The sequence below is a fragment of the Lepisosteus platostomus genome, chromosome 17 (assembly GCF_059453375.1).
Source record: "Lepisosteus platostomus isolate fLepPlt1 chromosome 17, fLepPlt1.hap1, whole genome shotgun sequence".
NCBI classification, from domain to species: domain Eukaryota; kingdom Metazoa; phylum Chordata; class Actinopteri; order Semionotiformes; family Lepisosteidae; genus Lepisosteus; species Lepisosteus platostomus.
The window spans coordinates 23,687,563-23,711,740 of record NC_142627.1 but is presented as its reverse complement, the minus strand read 5'-3'; the positions used below and the strand labels follow the sequence as shown (position 1 = coordinate 23,711,740).

The window sequence follows — 24,178 nt, the reverse complement described above, 5'->3', positions numbered from 1 at the left end:
AGACCTCCAGGCCAATTTTTCAAGAAAAAATGTAAAATGGTTGGGCAACTGCTTTTGTTATTTCTGTAAAAGGGAGAAAAATAAAATTATATGAGCACCTTTCAACAACCGGGGGTGGAACGACTCCACCCGTGAAATGATTTTGAAAAGATCTCTAAATCCCTTGAACTTTCTGTGTGTGTTTTCTGGGTTGAAACAGTCAAACCCTTTTGTGAGGGCTAGCCTGTTCAATATTTTCAGCTTATTCTATGGACTTGGATGGGGAAACTGCAGAAACATATGCTCTAAGGTTTAGTGTACAAAGGTACAATGATTTATACAGTGCAAAGAGAACTTTAAACATAAAAATCAACAGGCCGCCTTTTTCCTAGAGTCGATTCAATAAATGTACAGTACTTACACTACAGAAGGCCTGAGGGAAATTCGTTTTCTCTCTCCCTGAGATGACTTATTTTGTGGTAGGAGTAGGTGGGGCGGAGCTGTGGCTGGAAGGTTACTGGTTCAAATCCCGCAGCCGGCAGAGGAATCCTCCTCTGTTGGGCCCCTGAGCAAAGCCCTTAACCCCAACTGCTCCAGGGGTGCTGATCAATGGCTGACCCTGCACTCTGACCCCAAGCTTCTCTCCCTGTCTGCGTGTCTCATGGGGAGCAAGCTGGGGTTCATGAAAAAATGAATTGCTAATGCAAGAAATTGTATAGGGCTAATAAAGTGATGTTATGTTAGGTGTTGGTGTTGCACAGGGTTAGGTTTAATCCTGTTTAGTCAGTTAGTCATAACAGCACAAGTAGTCGGGCCGTCGACAGTTGGATGCAGCCAAAACGGTCAAGATTAAGTGTAAGGGGTGAGGAATAAATTGGAATATTTCTCTGACATGGGTGCCGCTGTGTGCCGAAGTCCCACACATGCTAATTCAAGGTAATGTAAACCTTTTTACTTTTAAACTTAGAATAACCCCCTTTAAACGGTACACGCATCGGGGAAGAGATTTGAAGCCAGCCAACTGACAAGCAAGTCTCTTCGCTTTTACATTTCGCCGAGTGCTCGCTCCGTATGATTGTTCATTTTGTAACAAACCCCTTTTCCCTTGAAAAATTGAGAAACTGTAAAAAAAAAATCATACGTTTGTCGAAAGCAGCCTCACATACTTCCGTTAGCTACTGGGATAAGACAGTATAACACGCTGCTTTTGGGAAGAAACGCCTATCTGCATCGCCTTAGACACTTTAAAATGAAGAGATATACATGTTAGTGTTTCTTTTTTTTCCATGCCGTGTCATCGTTACATTTATTTCGAAGGAAATTCGAGGTTACAATATAACTAAGAATCGAAAATGCCTTTGATCCACATGAACCCGGGTCGCTGAGCAGCTTCGTTGAAGCTTTTGTGAAAAGTGCTGAGTCACGCCATGACGTCCAGCTCCTCCTCCTCCTGACACGATCACGTGTGTCCACTCATTGCAAAGTGCTTGAAAGAAAAAGGGTTTTCGGTTTCACTAATTCAATACAGTTAGTAGGAGAGACGCCGAGAGAGGAGAGAGGGGTGTTTTATAGACTGGAAGCCGACTATTTAAATCTCTCTCACTCACCGATGAATCCGGGGACTGGCATCCTAACCTCCAGCTGACTGATCGCTTTCTCTCTCTTTCCTGTGTCTCCGACCTCAGCAGCACATTGCGGGAATAGCGGCGGTTGGGGGGGAGCTGATAATCTTGAAAATTTATGTAACTGTTCGTTAAGAAACACAGTTTTTAATATTTACGTGGGAAGGCCTCGTGCTCTGTGGCTTTGACTACCCTCTATAAACCGGTCACGTCTGGAAATCGCTTTCCAGCGCAGAGGATCGAAATCTGTACGAGATCCGAAACTACAAATCCAGGATTTGGAGGACGCTGCAAACTTGCCGTCTCTACAGATAGGTGATTAAAAAGAAAAAGCACCGGGGCAGTTCGCTGTCACTGTTTCAGGTTGATATGGGCTTGCTGTCACTAGGGTCGCCATTGACCTGGGAAGAGACCAGAAAACACGCAGATCATGTTCGGAAACACGGTATCATCCAGTTTCTGAACATCTACAACCAGGTGAAAGACCGACAGAAAGACGTGCTCAAATGGGGAGACGAGGTACTGTAAGACTCTTGTTGAACATTTGTTCTGTTGAGTGTAAATGAAACGATCGCGATCGGGTGTATGATATTCTTCTGGTATCCTTTTGATGTGTTTTTTTAAATAAGAATCATGCCCAAACCTCTTACCCTTTATTTACCACCAGATTGCTTTCCGAGTGAGGGACGAGCGCAGTGATGTATAGACGCAGGCCCTTTAGCTTGAAAGTTGGAATATACTGTATTTCGTGCTCTGTATTAAGCGTCCGCAGGTGCAGGCATTGTATTGGGGGTGTTTCGTCTACAGGGTATGAGGCAGCGACACCATGCCGTAAATGTACACATCTAGTGCATTACAACAGAATTGCTTCTTAGAAGATCCGTTACATCCGTGTGTACAGTACGGCACAACATAACCCATGTGCACAGAGTGTGTTGTAGGAAGGCCGTTTGCTCAAATGAGCGGTTGGTACTAGCCTTCATTATTTTCTTCAGTCGCCGCCTGCTTCATACAGTACAGTGACACTTCTGAAATGCATGTGGTTCTTCCAACGCTTCACTGATTTTTTTTTAACTTCCAGTATGTAAACATTGAAATATTTTGCAGTCTGCTGGGATTTGATTAGCCATTAGCGTCAGTGAGCGAACCCATTCAGATTTCTTTTCTTTTTTTCACCTGCATAAAAAAGTACGTGTTCCACTGTCGAACATACTGTAGATTTACAGGGAGCAGGGTTGCATCTGGATGTGTTTGCGTTGCCATGTGTCCTAAGAGTTTGAACTTAATTGGAGGTCTGGACTGTAGTCGCTGTGTACAGACAGCCCATAGGACACACATCTTTGAAGTACTCTCTTGGAGTTCATTGCATGGGGTTTTGATGAAAGGTACTGTAACATGTAGCGGAAAAAATATTTTTTCCGGTATCTGTCTTATAAATTAGTAAAGGGGAACGTCTCGTATCAACACTTGACCGCCGGTATTCGCCTGTGAGCACCATCAGAAAACAGTTTTTTTGTGATTATTAGCAGGTCCCACTGCAGTGCAACAAACGTGTGGTCTCTTCCAAAAGATTTTCTTGATAAAACACGCTTTAGACATGTGCACTAATGTAAGTAAATCATTAAAACTCTCGGGGAAAAAAAGCAATGATCAGCTTACAATGATTAAATTTCGTGAACAGTCGAAACGCTAGTCATTTTGTGTTGAAGTAAAACCCACAGAACTATTTTATCTGTGCCTTTATTTTAAACGTATAATATACATACTTACACAACATCCATCCATGTTCTAACTGCTTCATCTTATTCAGGGTCAGGTTGGAGCCAGAGCCTTTCCCGGCAAGCAATGGGCACAAGGCAGGATACACCCTGGTCAGGACACCAGTCCACTGCAGGGCACACACGGACACACACACCCTGGTCAGGACACCAGTCCACTGCAGGGCACACACAGACACACACACCCTAGTCAGGACACCAGTCCACTGCAGGGCACACACGGACACACACACCCTGGTCAGGACACCAGTCCACTGCAGGGCACACACAGACACACACCCTGGTCAGGACACCAGTCCACTGCAGGACACACACAGACACACACACCCTGGTCAGGACACCAGTCCACTGCAGGGCACACACAGACACACACACCCTGGACAGGACACCAGTCCACTGCAGGACACAGACAGACACACACACCCTGGTCAGGACACCAGTCCACTGCAGGGCACACAGAGACACACACACCCTGGACAGGACACCAGTCCACTGCAGGGCACACAGAGACACACACACCCTGGTCAGGACACCAGTCCACTGCAGGACACACACAGACACACACACCCTGGACAGGACACCAGTCCACTGCAGGACACACACAGACACACACACCCTGGACAGGACACCAGTCCACTGCAGGACACACACAGACACACACACCCTGGACAGGACACCAGTCCACTGCAGGGCACACACAGACACACACACCCTGGACAGGACACCAGTCCACTGCAGGACACAGACAGACACACACACCCTGGACAGGACACCAGTCCACTGCAGGACACAGACAGACACACACACCTTGGTCAGGACACCAGTCCACTGCAGGACACACACAGACACACACACCCTGGACAGGACACCAGTCCACTGCAGGGCACACAGAGACACACACACCCTGGACAGGACACCAGTCCACTGCAGGGCACACAGAGACACACACACCCTGGTCAGGACACCAGTCCACTGCAGGGCACACAGAGACACACACACCCTGGACAGGACACCAGTCCACTGCAGGGCACACAGAGACACACACACCCTGGACAGGACACCAGTCCACTGCAGGGCACACAGAGACACACACACCCTGGTCAGGACACCAGTCCACTGCAGGGCACACAGAGACACACACACCCTGGACAGGACACCAGTCCACTGCAGGGCACACAGAGACACACACACCCTGGTCAGGACACCAGTCCACTGCAGGACACACACAGACACACACACCCTGGACAGGACACCAGTCCACTGCAGGGCACACACAGACACACACACCCTGGACAGGACACCAGTCCACTGCAGGACACACACAGACACACACACCCTGGTCAGGACACCAGTCCACTGCAGGGCACACACAGACACACACACCCTGGACAGGACACCAGTCCACTGCAGGGCACACACAGACACACACACCCTGGACAGGACACCAGTCCACTGCAGGGCACACACAGACACACACACCCTGGTCAGGACACCAGTCCACTGCAGGGCACACACAGACACACACACCCTGGACAGGACACCAGTCCACTGCAGGGCACACACAGACACACACACCCTGGACAGGACACCAGTCCACTGCAGGACACACACAGACACACACACCCTGGACAGGACACCAGTCCACTGCAGGGCACACACAGACACACACACCCTGGACAGGACACCAGTCCACTGCAGGGCACACACAGACACACACACCCTGGTCAGGACACCAGTCCACTGCAGGGCACACACAGACACACACACCCTGGACAGGACACCAGTCCACTGCAGGACACACACGGACACACACACTCCAGGGCCAGGTTACATACAAACTCCACATAGACAGCACCCCAAGGTCCACAATTAAACCCAGGGCCCCAGAGCTGTGAAGCAGCATTGCTAACGCAGTGCTAACCTCTGCACCACCGTGCAGCCCCATTAGGGATTCTACTACTGGATCCATATTAAATTAAAGTATTTTAATTTCATGTTTTATACTGTGATTTTCTGGCTCAGACTGTCTTTACGAAAAATTCTAACCTTGAAGCACTGTATATACGTACTGTAGGTGTGAATGAGGAAGACTGTGATTTTTGAGCACTTGTGAAGGACACACTATGTGATCTTTAACTTAATATTCTCGTTACCCAGGTTACCCATCATTTCTGAGAAAGTCCACCTGGTTTATTAGGTTGAAGTCCGATTCTTTTGCTATTTCTCTTCAGTCCTCATTTCTTATGTTTGTTATTTCCCCACATTTCTTACCCTTTACTGTCTGATAAGTGCAGGAACAGCCCCAGAAATTACTTATTTTCTTACTACTCTGAGTATGCTAGGTACAAAGAGTAATGTTTTGACGTGAACTTTCCTTCATGTTTCATTTTTTTAAACATTTTGCAGAGGAGACATCATTCATCCCAAGCTTAGAGTAGGTTGCATTATAGCAAGACTGTAAATATGACATAGCAAGACCTCCCTTTATTTGGGACTTTTTAATCTTGCTCATGGCTTTATTCTTTCCTTGGGATCTCTATTGGCCACGTAGTCAGGACCTCAGTTTCACCTCTCACCTGAAGCACAGCACCTCCAAACAGTACATTGTATTGTATGACACCTCCAATGACAGTAACAGCTTGGTTTTTCCTAGAGGGTTCCCGTCCCAGTATTGACCAGGTCCAGCCTTGTGTATCTTCTGGGTGTAGGACGATTTGTCATTTAATTGAAGCGTTGAGTTGAGGATCTCTGGATAGTGTGCTTTGATAGTACAGGTACCTGTTGAGCTTTCTTACCTGTGTGTTCTGAAGACCCTTCATTTCTGAGCAGAATTTATTAAACTGAATAACCAGACATGGGGACAGTTTTGTGTAGTTCAGTGAGTTTTCTTTTCTGCTTTGTAAAACAAATGTAGATGTGATTTCATTGAGCCCCGAAGGTCCTGCACATTATGCTAATTTGTCATTTGTAGCTGGTAGTTAAAGGTGTCCGTACCTGAAAAATGGCTGAATGGTTTACTAATGCAACAGGCTGTGCACAGGGGTGTAATATCAATGCCAGAACATGCTGGAGCTGTCATTCATGACAATTGTTAACCTAAACTCTGCTAATGGCTTCCTCTACTTTTGTTCATGCCTAGTTTCATAAACTAGTAATACATTACATGGTTAACAGAAGCCATTATCCAGTCTGGCTTACACAATACACAGTACATATTGTGTATGAATAAGGAGAACTCCTGCAGGAAGAGTACGCTAAAAATTATAAAGAAAACTCAAATAAAATGTGTTGAGATAAACAGGATCAGAAGGCTCGAACATTGTACATACTGCATACTGTAGACTGTCAAAGAGGAAGAAATAGAAAAAGGAAGAAGTCATTACATTTCTTAAGGAATAGGACAGTTGTGACAACTCTACAAGTTCAGTTTTCAACTAGTAGTTTATTGCCATGGGTACAGGTACATTGGAATTATACATGTCCTTATTGCTAAAAAGTGTTTAAATAACACACCTGGTATTACTCTGTAACGTTATTCCTGCTCACGCAATGCTTATGAATGATGTTTATTAGAAACAACTGGAGTCAATGCATTGAGTTCTTGTGCTGTAACTAGAGAGTGCTACCACACAGGGTATTGTAGAAATCCTGTAATCCCAAGAACATGCTTTGTAGTGTTGTTTTGAATGATATAGTCATTACTCTTTCATAGCAATGCACCTCGGTTATCTGTTAACACCTCAGGCCTGGGTGCAGTGCTTGGATTTTGAAGATTCCAGCCCTTTGTTGTTTTAGATTAATCCTGCATTCCGACAGCGGATTACATGGTGACAGAAACAAAGTAAAAAGAGTTTGATGAATTGGAAAGGATGTGATGTTCTGTTTTTATTCTAAAAAGGGGCACGTGACTTTTAGGCTGGTCATGATGAACAGCTATTTTTGTGTTTTAAATAAATGGTACATGCAGCCTGCCGCTCCTGTCCGGGCCCTGACTGTGCCTCTGGCCCGAACAGGTGGAGTACATGCTGGTCGCCATGGACCACGAGCACAAGAAGGTCCGGCTGGTGCTCACAGGAGGGGAGGTCCTGCAGACCCTGCAAGACAAGGGGGAGAAGACCAACCCCAAGTAAGTCGGCCAAAACCACCTTGTGAACCACATAATTTCTGAAGAAGCATTTTCTGTCTTCATATTTCTTCATATTTGTTTTGCATATTATAAAATGTATTTTGTGCTCCAGTTTTGGATCTTCTTAATTAGGTTTGCTTTTGTTATAAACCCAAGGAGATAATTTTAAGCATTTGCTCCTGGACAGCACACAGAAAGAGTGTCTGGCATATTCTTGCACACTAGCTTAGGTGTTTACAGAGTTTCAATAAACAGCTCTCAGTTGTCTCCACGGTGTACCAATGACATGGTTACACAGTCCCTGAAGCCTAACCTAGGCTAACAGTCCCATTATTGTACACTTTGTTTTCAGAAGCAGAATGTCTTCCACTCATCAAGATAATTGTGGTATCAATGTTTAGAAGTGTTACATTTGAGCTCCTGGAATTTGTTTGTATATTGTGATCAGAACCTGTGGACATCATACTTTATAAACAGGAAGAAGAAAATAGAACAAAGTGTACCAAGCAACCAAGTACACGACATGCAACCCATAATCAGGTTATAGGTTTAGGGCTTCTGGTTTGTTAAGTTTGTAAAATGTGTTGAACATGATTCACAGAAAGCCTGTTACAGCTGCTACTTTCCTGGAAGTAGTGGGACCGGTTAGGTGAAATCTCGATTGACCAGAAGTACTCAGGCTATTGTTCCAGCAGGTGGCTGGAGCGTGATGCCTCGGGGGACGGGGGTAGAGTGATGAGAGAGAAAGTACATCGCAGAGTCAGGCTGGACTTAGCTAATGAACACAGAGATTGTGAACTTTTTCACTTGGCCACTGATGAGATGCATTGACATGTATCTCTGTGTGAGGGCATGGATACATACAGTATCTGGGTAAGAGTGTAAGAATGCTCAGTATGAGGAAGCTAATTTGTGGCCTGGACTGGAGTTTACCTTAAACATTTCACAGATTTCTACTTGCAGTTAGAGATAGGCCAGTGATTAATCCAGTGGGAACAGACCAATGACTGTGCCTAATTCCAAGTCATTTCTAGCTTCTGAACAGACTTTGTAGGTCAAGCGCTCCAAATCCTGACCCTGTTTTTGACGGTTATGTTTTTCCATTGGGCCATAAATTTGCATTTGTATATATAATTATAATTTCTTATATGTGTGTACTCACAATAAACTAGTAAAGTATTTGAGTAGTATTGATTGTCCTTTTGTAAGAACTTTTAAAAATATTTAGACATAAGAGGTTTCTCTCTGTTGTGTTGAGCTTTTTGTAGTGATGAAATTGATACAAAGCTGGATATGTTACCAGAAAGTGCATTACTAAAATATTTTTTTATTTCTAATTTAATAAATGTATATTTGCAAGAGACAATGAATAATGTTTATATACGCAGTTTACTTCCCAAACGAAGTTTCGGAAGTAAAGCAGTAATAAATCATTTCAGAAACACATTGCTTGCTATAGTTAAAAAGGAACATTAGCATATCCCAGTATCCAAAACTGTGCAGTGAATATTCTGTACTAAAAAAAGTGCTGATGCGGTATATCGTTGGCTCACAGACGTGTACCTGCTTTTCCTTACAGCCACCCAACTCTCTGGAGACCAGAGTATGGCAGCTACATGATTGAAGGCACCCCAGGACAGCCCTACGGGGGCACAATGTCAGAGTTCAACACCGTGGAAGATAACATGGGCAAGCGCAGGAAGGAGGCCTCTTCAGTACTGAAAGAGAATGAGACCCTCTGCACCATCACCTCATTCCCAAGGTGGTAATCTTGTGGCGCATAGATGTTACTCTTATCATGCTTTCACTTTCTTAGGATTTTGCAGTCTCAGTAATAACTATCTGTTTTTAGCATACTACGCAACGGTCTGAAAGAAGCAAATATTTAACTAGCTAGAAATGTCATTTGTAACCTAAGAATGAAATTAATAGTCCTGGAGACTAGAAAATGCTTTTGACCCCAAGTCGAAGCCAACAAATGGAAGCAGATTTTTGTGCCATCAAAGTGTCCATATTCTTGGACACAATCCTTTGTATTAAACCAACCCCAGCACAGCAGATGAATGCAAATAGTTTTACTGCCATAAAACACATTTGCTGCACTACTGGTATAAAGTAAACAGATGTTTTGTTGTCTTTGGCTTCTGTACTATTTAAATGTTGATATTTGTTAGTAAAATCAGGTACATTAAGCACTCAGCCTGGATCTGAATCTAATGTGAAGAGTACTACGTTATACACATTGTCAGCCTGCCTTAAGTCACTAGAAAATAATGTATCTGACAGACCGAACTTCCCAAAACATTAACATATACTTAGTGTTTTTCTTTAAAAACATTTAAAGTGGCTAGAGCTATACCAAATCTTTCTTTGGTAGCTTTGCAGATGAGTCATAACCTTACCATCAAATGTCTTTGAAAAAACTGAAAATGCTCTCTCTACACTCTTGTGAAGAGGTGTAGCAGGTGTTGCAAAGTTTTTCTTCTAGCTGTGGAATGCAAAATCTGTTCGAGTTCAATGCAAAACTCAGCGACACTTTTATATGGTCTTACGGGATATCCTTTCCAACAGGACAGGTTTAATGCTGACAGACATTTGTTGTATGATATTAGTGCTTCATGTTGAGATGAAAGCAGCGCTTTCATTAATTATGTGTGTTTAACTATTCTGAATCCTCAAAGGCATTGTCAAAGATAACTCAGCAGACATCTTTAGACCAAACAGTGAAACAAGCCGAATATACTGTACGTGAAAAAGCATTTAAAACTGACAACCGGAGACACTTCTTTACGTAAAGTTTGTGGGCAAATGGATCGACCTAATCAGCAATATTATTGAAACCTGTACCATGGCTTCCTACAAGAAATAGTTTGATGAGGTCAAATTACAGTAGCTGCTAACTACTAAACAGCTTGATAACATTTCTTATCTTCTCTACTGTGGAAGGCTTGGATACCTTATTTAGCATGAAATTTGTACCAAAAAAAGCCTCTGCTAGGATTTCAACAGTTATATATATTTCTATTGTGTCAAGTAGCAATCTTTAATTCTCATTGATGAAAATATTAAAACACACTGATCAAAACAGGGTTAAATCCTAGTAAATTGTAAGAATAATTGCTTAAACTTATATAGCTCTTTTCTGGACACTCCACTCAAAGCACTTTGCAGGTAATGGGGATCCCCTCCACCCCCACCAGTGTGCAGCCCCACCTGGATGATGTGCCAGTCTGCTCACACACCAGCTCTCAGTGGGGAGGAGAGCAGAGTGATGAAGCCAGTTCAGAGAGGGGGATTATGAGGAGGCCATGATTGGTAAAGGCCAGGGGGAAATTTGGCCAGGACGCTGGGGTTACACCCCTACTCTTTTCAAGAAATGCCCTGGGATTTTTAATGACCAGTGTCTTGGTTTTATGTCTCATCCGAAGGATGGTGCCTTTTTTTTTTACAGTATAGTGTCCCCATAAGAACCCCCACAGGCCGCAGGGTGAGCGTCCCCTACTGGCCCCACTAACACCTCTTCCAGCAGCAACCTTAGTTTTTCCCAGGAGTCTCTCATCCAGGTACTGGCCAGGCTCACACCTGCTGAGCTCCAGTGGGCTGCCAGCGGGGAGCTGCAGGGTGATCTGGCTGCTGTTTATTAGTTAATCAAATAAGAACATCAGAGAGCTAACAAACAAGAGGTGGCCGTTTGTCCCACTGGGCCCTTTTTTAATTCGTAGCTTACTGATGCGTGGATCTTATCCTTGAAGAAAGGGTGTCCATTTGGCTGTTTCTTGAAGAAAGCTCAACTATAAACCTGCCAGACCGCAGCACTTGAGGACTTTCTGGTTTAAGGCTGATGCTAATTCTTAGCCTTATTGCCGTATTAACATGTGTTATTGAAATCTAGCTTGATCTGTGCTTATGTGTGTGGGAACGCCTTGCAGGTTTGTCAGTGTGCCCTGTCACACGGTGTTCCAGGGTGTCAAATCTAGTACTGCCGGCCCAAGGTGATAAAATATCGATGAGGAGAAAATAGCAGGGCTTTTTGTTTCTCATTCCTTTGTCAGGCAACAGTCCAAATATTGACACTTTTCAATTTCATGCTGTTCTTTTCTTTCAGGCTGGGCTGCCCAGGCTTCACTCTGCCAGAGTATGAACCCAAGCCTGTTGATAAAGGAGCATCCAAGTCCATTTTTTTCCCTGATGAGGCCATTAACAGACACCCAAGGTTTAGGCAAGTAGAGTCAATACTGTATCACAAATCGTAACAGCCCAGTGTCTGGGCCAGTGGGAACATGAGGAGATGTGAAGGCAGCATTTTGAACGGATTCTGTTTTATTCCACCACAGTAGCTGCATGTAGTCTTTGGTCTTTTATTTGCAGACACATGCTGTGCAGTATTGCGGAGAGGCATTTTCAGATTAGTACAAAACAGAGAGCCAGTTTAACAAAATACAACATGGATTCAGGGATCCCACCCCAGTCAAGGTCATGCTAAGATACAGTACACTGGGAGGCCCAGAGGCTTGTGGAAATGTACATTTCTAAGTTATGTCAAGGGCACTTAAGTGTAAATATTATTGCAGAGATACGTTATTGACTGGAGAGAAGACATTCTTGAGCCTGACAGCGCCGTTGTAACAAATTGTGTAACGTAAGATGCTACATGAATCTGAGTTTGGAGCACAGACGGTGTGTGGAGAATGGCAAGATTAATTTTGCTCTGTTTTGACTAGTACTTTGACGAGAAACATCCGGCACCGGCGAGGAGAGAAGATAGTCATCAACATACCCAGTGAGTATAAAAGAGATGAACACTTCCTGTTCCACTGTGGCAGGCAGTAGAGTATCCATGCACAGGCTTGCTGTTGGTGAACGTTATGGAACAATGAGCATATTAACCCAACTCTGCTAATGAACCAGGACAGAATAACATTTTCACTGTTCTTTTCTGGGAGCAGAGTGCTTTGTGAGGAATGATCCGCACTGTAATCAGGCTGTCCTTTAATGTAATGGAACTGGAAACGGTTAACATTTTCCCAGAGTGAGGTCTAGCCCATGACCGATTTCGATTGGCCTTTTCTATCCTATTTGGTACTGGAAGGAGAAAAGCAAGGGGGTGAAATTTGCATGCTGTGAAGAGCACTGAGTACATGACAGAGGAACGGGATCTTTGTGCTTTCCTCAAAGAGCTCTTCCTGTCTCTCTCTCCACAGTTTTTAAAGACAGACACACCCCGGTGCCTTTTGTTGAGAAATTCCCTGATGACAGTGGTGAGGCAGCAAGGGCAGCTCTGGCTGACCATATCTACATGGACGCCATGGGCTTTGGAATGGGCAACTGCTGTCTTCAAGTAAGAGCATTTCTCCAGTGCCAAGAGCCAGCGAGGGCTGCACTCCGAGGACTGAGCCTCTTTTTAAAGCGGTCCCAGAACAAACTGTCACAGCAATATGCTGTCGTTTTCGCGACAAATTAATTTTCTTACGCTGAGCAAGTCCTCTTCATGAAATTCCCTTTACCGCCGGGCGGCCATTCAGTTTGAGTGGTTTTCAGAAACGAGTGGCTTGGCTGTGTTCCGAAGGCGGAGGTTTACACGATACTGCTATTTATTTGTGTTAATTCTCTCCCCGGGTTACATAGGACTCAACTTACACAAACTCGACTCCACGTGAAAACCTGCCGGGGTCCCATAGTGAACGTTTGTAGGTGAGGAGAAAATTTGTAAAGAGCGAGTTGTGTGGCAAGTTCTTCCGCGGGTGATTAGCACGCTGCAGTCTCGACCACGGCTCCGTTTGGGGTTGGGTGACTTCTGTCTCACTTTTCACTTAAGATTGTGAGTGACCTGTGTTGCAATCATGTCAGGGAAGCACCTGAGTGATTTTATTATTTTACTCATATGTAACTTGAGGAACCCGGGGAGTGGGTGTAGTTAAATAACTACTGAAGAAAGGGACATTAAGAAGAAATCACAATGTAATTTCATTATACTCCAGGCATGTAGGGACTGTGTAGTATAGCACAGTGTAACAGACACTTCAGACTAAGTCTCTGGACTCGTGACTGTTGGGTGGTGAGTTCAAGAACCTGGTGCAGACGCTGCTGTTGTAGCTGATCTTACCCCAGTAGTTCCAGTCCATCCAGATGTCTAAACTGGGACCGATGTTTTCTGAGGGTAGGGGGGAGTCTTGTTCATTTAACGCCATGAAAACCAGGATAAGGAGAAATGATGAGCCATTGTGGTTGGAATATATAACTATTTGCCTGCAGGTAAGTATTTAGCTTAAGGTGTTTTAGCTTTGAATTACTTTTAAAAATGAGTTTGTAAACGAAGCCCAGAGTGCATGTTATCTCTTACTGTTTTGTTGTTTTTGTTTTATTGTAATTTTCAATCATAATTGTACATATGCTGTCACATTGCAGAGCAGCCTTAAAAAGCTTTACTGTTTTGGCAGGTAACATTCCAAGCTTGCAGCATCTACGAAGCAAGATATTTATATGATCAACTGGCCACAATTTGCCCAATTGTTGTAAGTGCCCTTTTTTAGCTCCATGTTATAAAGCTGTGGTGAAGATTGCTGTGTGTTTTCTCTCTACTGTAAAGAAAGAAATGCAATTGCATAAAAACATACACTCAGCTTATAGCAATTCATTGCAGTTCATTGATGGAAAAAAAATAGATTCTGTGTTTTTAAGAAATGCATGTTTTTACCTTATTTTTTGTACATAATTTAAAGAGATTACGGGCCTAGTAGTCTTTTTTATGGAAACATTTTTTTTAAAAACATTTATCTTTTCTAACTCCATCATCTTTGAGAAAGGATATTGTCCTACCAGTGTGAGTCTATTATAAACCCTGCTTGGAATAAAATGTGAATGTGCTCTTAGAAGCGTTGTGATAAATGCTTTGTTCGTTTTTATGTTTATAGATGGCTCTTAGCGCAGCCTCTCCGTTTTATAGAGGCTACGTGTCCGACATTGACTGTCGCTGGGGAGTTGTTTCGGCGTCAGCAGATGACCGAACCCGAGAGGAAAGGGGACTGGAGGTAAGGAAGAGAATTCCAGGCGCTCTTCTGCGTGCTTAACCACACATGAATCGGTGGCAGACCTCTCCTTCAGAAAATTCCCATATTCATTGACATAAATGTGCAATTTGCACAGTCTGCATTTTTCCTTTCCCTTTGTTTTTCAGTCAAGTTGCATGGTAATTATCAATACAGTAATTTATCCTTACATTGCTTGTCATTCTGACAGCTAATAATTGGTTCACAAAACTTGCCCTTCGTATGACATTTTGAATCATGAGCTAGGAAGGCCGTACAGTGTCAGTGTTCCACAAAAGCAGCTCTGCATTTTCACTGTTAGGAAAGCTTGACTTTTAAGAAGCAATATTGAATAGTTACTTGTCCTGTAAAACACATAAACAGAGCCAGTAACACATCCCAGGTTAATTAGCTGATCAGATATTTTATGAAAATAGCATGCAAAGATCAAACCCAAGATGTTAATGCTCAGTATTTTTTTCTGTTTCTGGTTATGCTGTGCAGTCATACATGAGTTTTTTAGAAGTGTGTCATTATATATAAAGATGTCTTATTCCATTTTCGCAGCCCCTGAAAACTAATAAATTTCGGATCCATAAATCAAGATATGATTCCATTGACAGCTACCTCTCCCCCTGTGGTGAGAAATACAATGACATAGAATTAACCAAGGATGAGCAGATTGAAAAACAGCTTTTGGAAGCAGGTAACTATGTGAAATGGGAGGTCTTCTCAAAAATGAGTTGTGTTCATGAATGCATACAGTACCTCCACCCTCATTATAATGTAAATAATCTCTTTGAGTGTTTTTTTTTTTATCCGCTTTGTATTTCAGGGATCGACAAGCTCCTGGCACAGCATATAGCCCATCTCTTCATCCGGGACCCTCTGGCTCTTTTTGAGGAGAAAATTCACATAGATGATAAAAATGAGTCTGACCATTTTGAGGTACAGTATACCCTGGAGTGTGGGTATGCAGTGAGGTGCCCAGTGTTAGGTCTGCCTGAGTTCCTTCTCCTTCTCGCTCGGATTCTTCTTCTAAGCACGTGAACACACTCATCTTGAGACGTGCAAGCAGGAAAGCAGCAAACTGCTGATATTCGATTTTTTCCTTACAGAACATTCAGTCAACCAACTGGCAGACAATGAGGTTTAAACCACCTCCACCCAATTCGGACATTGGATGGAGAGTCGAGTTTCGCCCAATGGAGGTAAGTAACTGCTATTCACTACAGACGTATCGAGAAAAATGGAAAGTATAGTTATTTCTTTTGCATTGTCCCGCATTTTGAGTCACTGCACTCTGCACATGAGCTCAAAACCAGGTGAGCAAAAAACGTATTGGACTTCGTAATGCATCTAATTTTTCTCCTCTCCAGGTCCAGCTGACAGATTTTGAAAACTCTGCATACGTTGTTTTTGTGGTATTACTCACCCGCGTGATTCTGTCATACAAGCTAGACTTTCTCATTCCACTGTCAAAGGTAGGTAACGACATTCATTAATCAGCAGTGAAATGCAGATTAATTGTATTTTATGTTGACCTTTTAGTTCAAGTGGTTTCCAATGTGTTATATACAGGGGGGCCATTGTAGTGCAGCCAATTTTGTGGAATGTATCCCAGACACCTGGATTAGTTAACAAACAGTGCCAAGGGATCTGAATGATCGAGATGTCACAAACTCGGTTTAATGACTCACCTGAAGGATGGCACCTTCTACAGTCCTGTGTCGCTGGGCAATATGCTGGGGCTTTGGTTGTAGAAGTGCTGGCCTGTGTCAGATTCCTCTAACCCGGTAGGGTGGCTTGAAGGATCTACACATCAGTACCCCCTTTCACAGAGTAACTGCTTCCTATGTGCTGTATCCTTTTAGAACATCTGAGGGGAGTTAAGACACTGGGGTTGAGGTCGGACAAGCTCTCGTGTAAAAGCCTCCTCACCCTGACGTGGCCCGTAACCTGCTTTTTCCTTACCGGACTCCTCCGTCACAATCATATTTAAATGATCGGAGAGCAGCATTGTGCTGCTCCCTTCTATCATTAAAGCAAGTCCTGCTTCTCCTTTTTAAATCTACAGGACTACAAGAGCACTAGTCCACTTCTCCCTTACAGCCTGCAGGACATTGTTTTACTTTCCCCTGCTCTAAGAGTCATTCTTGCACCGGTCGAACCTCATGACTAGCCAGTTCAACATAAAGACCTGCGCGCTGGACCTTTTTAAATAGGAGAATGGTTGAACAAGACCACAGCTGATTTTACCCTCGCTATCTCATGTGAAAGTCTGCACTTCTGTCTCTGAATAGTCCATCAACCCACACACCCTCAGCGCAACCATCACAGATGGCTGAGACACGATTGCAAGAGGGAAAACGCCACCTACTGGTCAACCAATACTATTTAAAGCAGCCACAAGGTTTTCCACTTAGTTGTCTCATCCTTGTACTGACCCTGTCCTGCTAAGCTTCTGAGATCTTATATTGGTGACAGTCTGACGAGATCTGTCTAGAAGGTGGTGACATTTCTGTTGTATAGTGGTAGTTAAGATGTATGGATGGATGGGGAAAAATGAGAAATTACCATGAACATGTTCAGAGCTACAATGCTGACTGAAGTCTCATTGCAATACTGCAGAAATCTTTCTTGTTACATTAGGTTGATGAAAACATGAAGGTTGCTCAGAAACGAAATGCTGTGCTTGAGGGCAAGTTTTACTTCCGAAAGGACATTTTTAAAGGTACTTATTATATATTATCAATAATTGTCCACTTTTTATTACACTTTTTTTCTGATTGAATAAGTATAGGTATAAAACCTGGAGAAATGCTGTGGTTTTTTTTATCATTATGTATGGTATTCTGATCTTGTATATGAGGAACAATATACAGAAATTGTTTTCTGCTTAGTATTATTTTCCTCTGCTGGCTAAGTATATAATTTTCAATATATAGAAAATATTGTAACATAATTGTAAAAATCCAAATTTAGCAAAAAAAACATAGTCAACTTGAGCAGGTTTGAGCAGCATGTTTTGCAACTAAACATTTATTTTGGATAGGGTACATACATTTTCTCTCTGTCTGTGGTCCAACAGGCTGTAATCCCATAGCTGATGGCTCTGCTACCACCCAGAATGGGCTCAACGGTGACACTGAGGAATATGCCCTAATGAGCATTGACACAATCATAAATGGAAAGGTTGGTAACCTCCACAGGCTTATTAATGCAACCTTAATACAAGCAATCAATAAAGACTAACTGCAGGATGGCGAAAGCAACTCTCTTCACTGTTGCACCTGGTGTTTTTTAGGAAGGTGTCTTTCAAGGTCTAATACCAATTCTTAACTGCTATCTGGAGAACATGGAGGTGGACGTGGAGACACGGTGCACCATCTTAAACTATCTGAAACTGATCAAGAAGAGAGCTTCAGGTACGTGACTAGTATCACTGAAGTAAATCGAAGGTTTTCAGCCTCAGAATCTGAGAGGAAATGTTTCATCCTCAGTCTGTTAGTGTGTAAGGTCAGCACTCTCACTGACTTTTTCCTGACGTTGCTGGTGGATATATTTGCCTGCAGATCTGCTCTTAATATTTCATTATTGATAGTGTGCAGTGGAAGCTAGGCTTCTGGACTCGAAATACTGGTCCAAATTCTGCGTGGCATACTGCTGTTGTACTCTTGAGCAAGCTGCTTTTCTCAAATTCCCTCCAGAAAATACTTTTGTCCATTAAAATCTTTCCAATTGACTTACCTGGTAAAATAAAGGGGTAATTAAAAACCTCTGACAGTGAAGCTACTGTTTCACTGTTTTCACCTTGGACTTCTATAGGGTGAAGTACAGTAGCTGTGGATAATGGATGGATAACTCTCTGTATGTGAGTTTTTAGAAATGTTTTGCCATTTGCTTTCTTATGGGATCCCTGAGTGATATTCTTTTTTTTGGTGGCTTAGGGGAGCTAATGACCATGGCCCGATGGATGAGGGAGTTTGTTTCCAAGCACCCAGAATACAAGCAGGACAGTGTGATAACTGATAAAATCAACTACGACCTCCTTCTGCTGTGCGACAGGATTGCAAAGGGAGCAGCACATTGCCCGGAGCTCATTGGTAACCCCATTAACAGGGCAAAATAGAGGAGTGGAGCAGACGTCACCGTTTTAATGAGAATTTTATTCGAGGTGATGAAGGCCCTTCTTGCATGAAATGAAGACCAAATATGTGAACCTAATAGCGGTCCAATCAGATTGACCTTGTCTTCTGATCAAAGTAGAATTATTGGCACAGTTTTTATCAAACCTGTATATAATATCAGATTTTTATTAATAACAAAATATTTTAATAGCATAAAACTGAATATTAAACAATATCTATGTACATATTTCTAATTGATATGGAAACAAAGTGATCTCTTTGGGTTATGGAAATGTAACAAAACTTGAAGGTGTATATTAGAAAGATTTTATCCTATACATCCCTGTAAATATTGTTTCCCTGCTTTGCTAATTTTAACTGTGCTTAGTCTATGCTTTTGGGCTATTTTTGAACTGCTTTGACTTGTTCTGACATTGCTGCTGTTCAAACTCCTCCAGATGAATGTTCTGGCTTGAAGACAGTAATCTCAACCACTGTGGTAAATAAATATTTTCACATATTGTCCATTCTACTGATATTGTATAGACAACTTGCACAAAAGTAGCACTGTACCAGAAAATCAGGTGAAGCTGAACAATATTTTTGGCATTTTAGTGAAGAGATTGAAAGTAGGCCTTGAAATAAATTGGAGATGCTCAGTGTCTTGAATGTTCCTCTCTTCATTTAATTGTAGTTAATTCTTTGGAAAGTTTTACTGGTGTGATTTGAAGCTAATTTAATCGTTCCCTCGCAAACAAATAGCACAGAAAGTCAGGACCCAGAAATGCAGACTTGAGCTTTTTGTAGAAAGTGATGGGGTCAGAAATGTCATCTTACATTTACAGAAGATCCAGTTGCGAAGGAACAGGTGAAGGTTTCTTCCATGCTGAACGGAAAAGAGCCTGTTGCTTTGAAGCCTACGCATGCTGACGCAGCTCCCTACTTGAATTTAATAAAATCCATATTTATTGTGTTCTTTGCAGGACTGCTTTAATTTTAATTTTAAAAAAGGGTGTTTGTTTAATTTTCATCACGGCATTAATGAAGATACTGCATTCTCGCTTTTGCTACAATAGAAAGTAGTTCTAGTAAAAGCATTTTACTCTTGAAAGCATAAAATCAATCACGTAATGTTCCAGGAATAGCATGATGCTTCCTAAACTTTTATAATATTAAAGGGCCTTTCAGTGTAGTCAATTTTTTTTTAAAAAATACGTCACTTTTTTCCTTCGCAGTTAAAAAAAACGTTTTAGAGAAATCTTCGCGCTGTAAAATAATTCGCTTAACGTACCACTAGGTGGTGAAAGAGAGTTTACTACATGCATATCACGAGGAACTCAACACAAATTTGCAACGTATTTTTCACTTCACTTTTGATCTCTTAAAAGATTATATTTCCTCTTGTGTTAACAGGTACTGTCCTAAAACGGACAGGAATGCCAAGAAATACTTTCCTTTTATAATATTCGGTTGTCTGTTTTTAAACATAAACTGAATGCTTGCTCCTTCTCCTCTAGCTCATGTTGTTTTCTTCTGCTTTATCTGTAGCTAATGAAAAACAGGAACAAACGTGAAGAAATGGCACCAGCTGTATCCCTAGTCAGGCTCCACATCCGCTTAAAATTACAATAATAACTGTAAAGAAAAGGTTAACAAAAAACAAACATTCTGAAACACCATGCACCTCCATCAACGTGTGAGATCCAATGACAGTCCTTTTAGGGCAAAGGTTTACGTCACGACTTACATTTCTCTTGATGTACCTTATTGTTACTTCCATACTGTAGGGTAAAGTTCATATACTTATTCTGGTCCACCCAGCACTTCCGAAAGTAATGGATTTGAAGAGTCGAGTGCTGTCGGCGTTATTTATGCTGCTTTTATTACTTCAGAATCGCTTGCGAATCTAGATGCAGTTCAGCTGCAACTTTATAATCGAGTTACACAGTACCGCCTTACACAAACCGTTAACTATGAATCAGGATTTTTTGTTTTTCGATACAAATTGCTATGGTGTTATGTAGTATGTGTACTTTTCCAATAGCGTTTTAGTGTCTTACTAACATTCATCCAGTGAATAAGTAAAAATAGCATGTTTAGGTCGTTAAAGAAAGCAGATAATGATAGAGGAGGGGCAGGACATCACAGCAGAACTGTATTGTATCTATGTTTTATTTCGCATTTTGGAGTTATATTAATAATCCATAATACTCGAAGACATTACTGTACATCATGTTACCAAAAAACAAACTTTTAAATCGTTATATGTAGATTTTCAGTTTAGTGTTCCTACAGACACGTATAGCTTCCCCAAACAATGACCTGCATTCTATCCCATTTGCTTTATACTTTAGACAAGCGCTTCATGGCAGAACCTATTATCAATAATTTCATAGGGTCCCGTTTTTACTACTATAGTACACGGTGATAAGTGACTTTTAATGTTCACCCTATGAACATGCATCTTTTGTATACTATACAATTAAAAATGTAAATAAGGATACAATTTGCAATCCATTTCAAATAAGACAATACGAAGCACATAACAGAAGGCGTACAATGCATGCGAAAAACCACATATTTATGCTTTGCAATATCGCCATCCATAACATCCACTGAAACCTTGATCGTCACCAAAAGCTCAACAGTAAAACTTACATTAATTATTTAGAAAAGCTTAGAATTAATGTGCTCTCTATGAACAGTCTTTACGAAGTCAATCTAGAGATCGGAAGTACGGTACAGTTTTTAATAAGTCCTTTTACCTTTTGCCTTATCTCAATGCCCGTCATCGTCATCTGATGTCATTCAAAGAAAGTATCATGTTGTAACTAACAAGTTCTAAACCTTTAGGGATAAAAAGTAATTCTACCACTGTGCAAAGTAACACTCAGCGTATCCTGCAAAGCAGCTGTCAAATTAGGGGATCTCGCTCAGAAACGTTGCGGTAAATAAAGGATTTGTGTATCTACGGCAGATCAGCTTATCTGAGGGAAAGAAGTGTGACAACAAATGAACCACAAGGTGACCTTAGATAAGAAAGAAGAACAAACTACTGCCTCAACAGTTTTAAGTACGAGGGCTACAGATACAGTAGTTCACCTGTGACCTGTAAAAGTTATTAAAAAACCCGAGTTCTAGACAAATTAAAGTATTTTTTGTCTGATTTACCACATTTAAAATGAAAGGTTTTAGGAAGCATAGTTGTTCAGATGCCCATGAGGCCCTGTCAAGGATGGTACCGCGCTGACTGAGCAGTTCATTACACAACTCTGACGTGCTGCCGTTTTTTGTATGACTTTCAGAAGTGTATACAGTATATGTGGAGAGGCATTCAGCACAAAACAAATGCTATTGGTTTCAATACTCATTTATCGTGTGTTTACTACACATCGTATATAAATACAAATGTCAAAAACAGGCTTTTAATACTGAAAGGAATTAAAAATTTAACAAATGAGCACTGGGAGAAATATCCTGACCAGAAATATGCGAATTTCTGATTATGGAGTGATGCACTTTGGTTCATAGTCTCAATATTTCAATACCACAAAGTTTTAAAACTATTAAAAATAACCAATCGTTTAAAAAAATCTCATTTTACCCTATGCATCATTCTTTGATATTTTCCTGAGTAAACTGTTTTTAAAAGTGTGATTTATTTATTTAGCGGGTTCTCTTATCCAGGGGAATTTTCAATATAAAAAATGTACATTACATATATGGGTGTAGTACAAGAAGCGATCAGATACAAAAGGGAAGTGATACATTATAATAGTCTGAATTATGAAAGCACAGATACAGTGCAGTGATGTACTGTAAGCACCTGTAGGTCGATATTCCCTGTTTGCAATGAATAAGCTTGATTAGCAAGTTGCTTTACCAGTTTGAGAATCCCTTATGTCCTTATTTCTGTGTACAGGTGCGAAATCCAGGTGAGGTCTAGGATCATACTGGCGCCTCACCTTGAGGAGCAGCCCGGTGTTGTTCTCACAATATGGTCTCACATTATCTATCACCCGTGAAGAAGAAATTCACAGGACAGCGCCTGCGAAGTGGGCAGATTTCCTTAATGACCGGTCTGTGTGGTGATGCAGTGGTGAGCACTGCTGCCTCACAGCTCAGGGGCCCTGGGTTCAATTCCTGGGGTGCTGTCTGGGTGGAGTTTCAATGGTCTCCCCATGTTCACGTGGCTTTCCTCTGGGTGCTCCGGGTTCCTCCCACAGTCCAAAGACATACTGGTGCGTCGATTGTCTTCTGGAAAAATAGGCCCTACAGTGATTGTGTGTGTCTGTGTGTGTCCTGTGATGGACTGGCGGCCCATCCAGGGTATATCCTGCCTTGTGCCCGTGGCTTGCTGGGATAGCCCCTGGCTCTACAGCAACCCTGTGTAAGATAAAGTGGTAGACATGAATGTAAAGTTGCAGTAGAGTGGATGGATGTACTGGTTTTCGGCTCTTCAGCCAGACCACCAGTCTCTCTGAAACTGTCCCTGAGCAGACTGATGGTAATCTGACAGACCATGACCTGTGTTGCTGTATGAACCTACTGAGTTCTGGTTTTAAGCTTGAGTAACACAATGTGGATTTTGAATTAGTGCAACTAATTGACCAAATCACCAACCCCTGAATTTTACAGAAACACTGCCATGCCATGCACATGGCCTGATAGAACAGCTATCGGGTTCTATCGGGCTATCAGGTAAGTTATTAGCTATCTTACAACACCACAACAATTTATAAAACAATAAGCAACACAAGAAGACTGTATCAATTTGGATGAATGAGCACATCATGAGCTCTAAACATTCTTGTGCTTTTGTTAAAAGTAACACGATTGAGTGTAATTTCTCTGAAGTGTTGACAGAAATATATTTTCTAATATTAACAGCTGGGTTCCAGGTTCTGTGACCAATGCAGAACTGGGGTGACAGAACAAACAGGAGTGGAAATGCCCCATTGTCCCAAAATGGCTTCCATCATCTTTAATAAACTGGACTCTCTTCCTAACCGAGTCTTCTCTTGTGCTCATGTTTTGTCAGTCAACTGTTATCAGACAGGGAGTGCTTTTTATTGCATGTTTTCCAACACAGGAAGCACAGACATCTTCAGAGGTCATCTTCTTCACAATTCTTTGTTTAAAGCCATTACTGTACAAAATAGCTCTTTTAGTCTATCAACACACTCACCTACTTTTTGAACATATATAATGTAGGATGCGATAATACTTTATTGTCTCACTTCTCCAAACTTTGTCTTGCATCAAAGCAGCTATGTTTTACACACACTGAAACTTACAAAACATACAAACAGTACAAATAATAAGTCCTTACACTTCTATAGCACTTTTCTGGACACTCCACTCAAAGCGCTGTACAGGTAATGGGGATCCCCTCCACCACCACCAGTGTGCAGCCCCACCTGGATGATGCGCCAGTCCACTCCCCACCTACCAGCTCTCAGTGGGGAAGAGAGCAGAGTGATGAAGCCAGTTCAGAGATGGGGATTATTAGGAGGCC

At 42.1% G+C, this 24,178-nt stretch overlaps 1 protein-coding gene across 3 annotated transcripts; it reads left to right on the top strand.

Moving 5' to 3' along the window:
* The first annotated feature begins 1,447 nt into the window (after positions 1–1,447).
* gclc (glutamate-cysteine ligase, catalytic subunit) lies at positions 1,448–23,669 on the top strand. 3 transcript variants are annotated; one of them, XR_015928011.1, is made up of 18 exons: positions 1,448–2,120; positions 7,393–7,505; positions 9,085–9,267; positions 11,611–11,724; positions 12,227–12,285; positions 12,707–12,843; positions 13,943–14,017; positions 14,417–14,533; positions 15,098–15,236; positions 15,366–15,478; positions 15,649–15,741; positions 15,910–16,014; positions 17,183–17,264; positions 17,622–17,725; positions 17,838–17,958; positions 18,481–19,159; positions 22,583–22,901; positions 23,551–23,669. XR_015928011.1 is itself a non-coding variant. In XM_088610694.1 (16 exons), the coding sequence occupies exons 1-16, from the start codon at positions 1,971–1,973 to the stop codon at positions 18,660–18,662; spliced, it is 1,887 nt and encodes a 628-aa protein (XP_088466820.1). In that variant the 5' UTR covers positions 1,448–1,970; the 3' UTR covers positions 18,663–19,322. The 3 variants fall into 3 exon arrangements, 1 of the variants encoding a protein (XP_088466820.1); XR_015928010.1 differs by lacking the exons at positions 22,583–22,901; positions 23,551–23,669 and adding an exon at positions 19,506–19,632; XM_088610694.1 differs by lacking the exons at positions 22,583–22,901; positions 23,551–23,669 and having other exon boundaries at positions 18,481–19,322.
* The last annotated feature ends 509 nt before the right edge of the window (positions 23,670–24,178 follow it).

Coding starts and splice junctions, on each gene's coding strand:
- gclc (XM_088610694.1), top strand. CDS start 1,971: ATGGGCTTGCTGTCACTAGGGTCGCCATTGACCTGGGAAGAGACCAGA. Junction 12,286..12,706: donor GATAGTCATCAACATACCCA/GTGAGTATAAAA, acceptor CTCTCTCCACAG/TTTTTAAAGACAGACACACC. Junction 14,534..15,097: donor GAGAGGAAAGGGGACTGGAG/GTAAGGAAGAGA, acceptor CCATTTTCGCAG/CCCCTGAAAACTAATAAATT.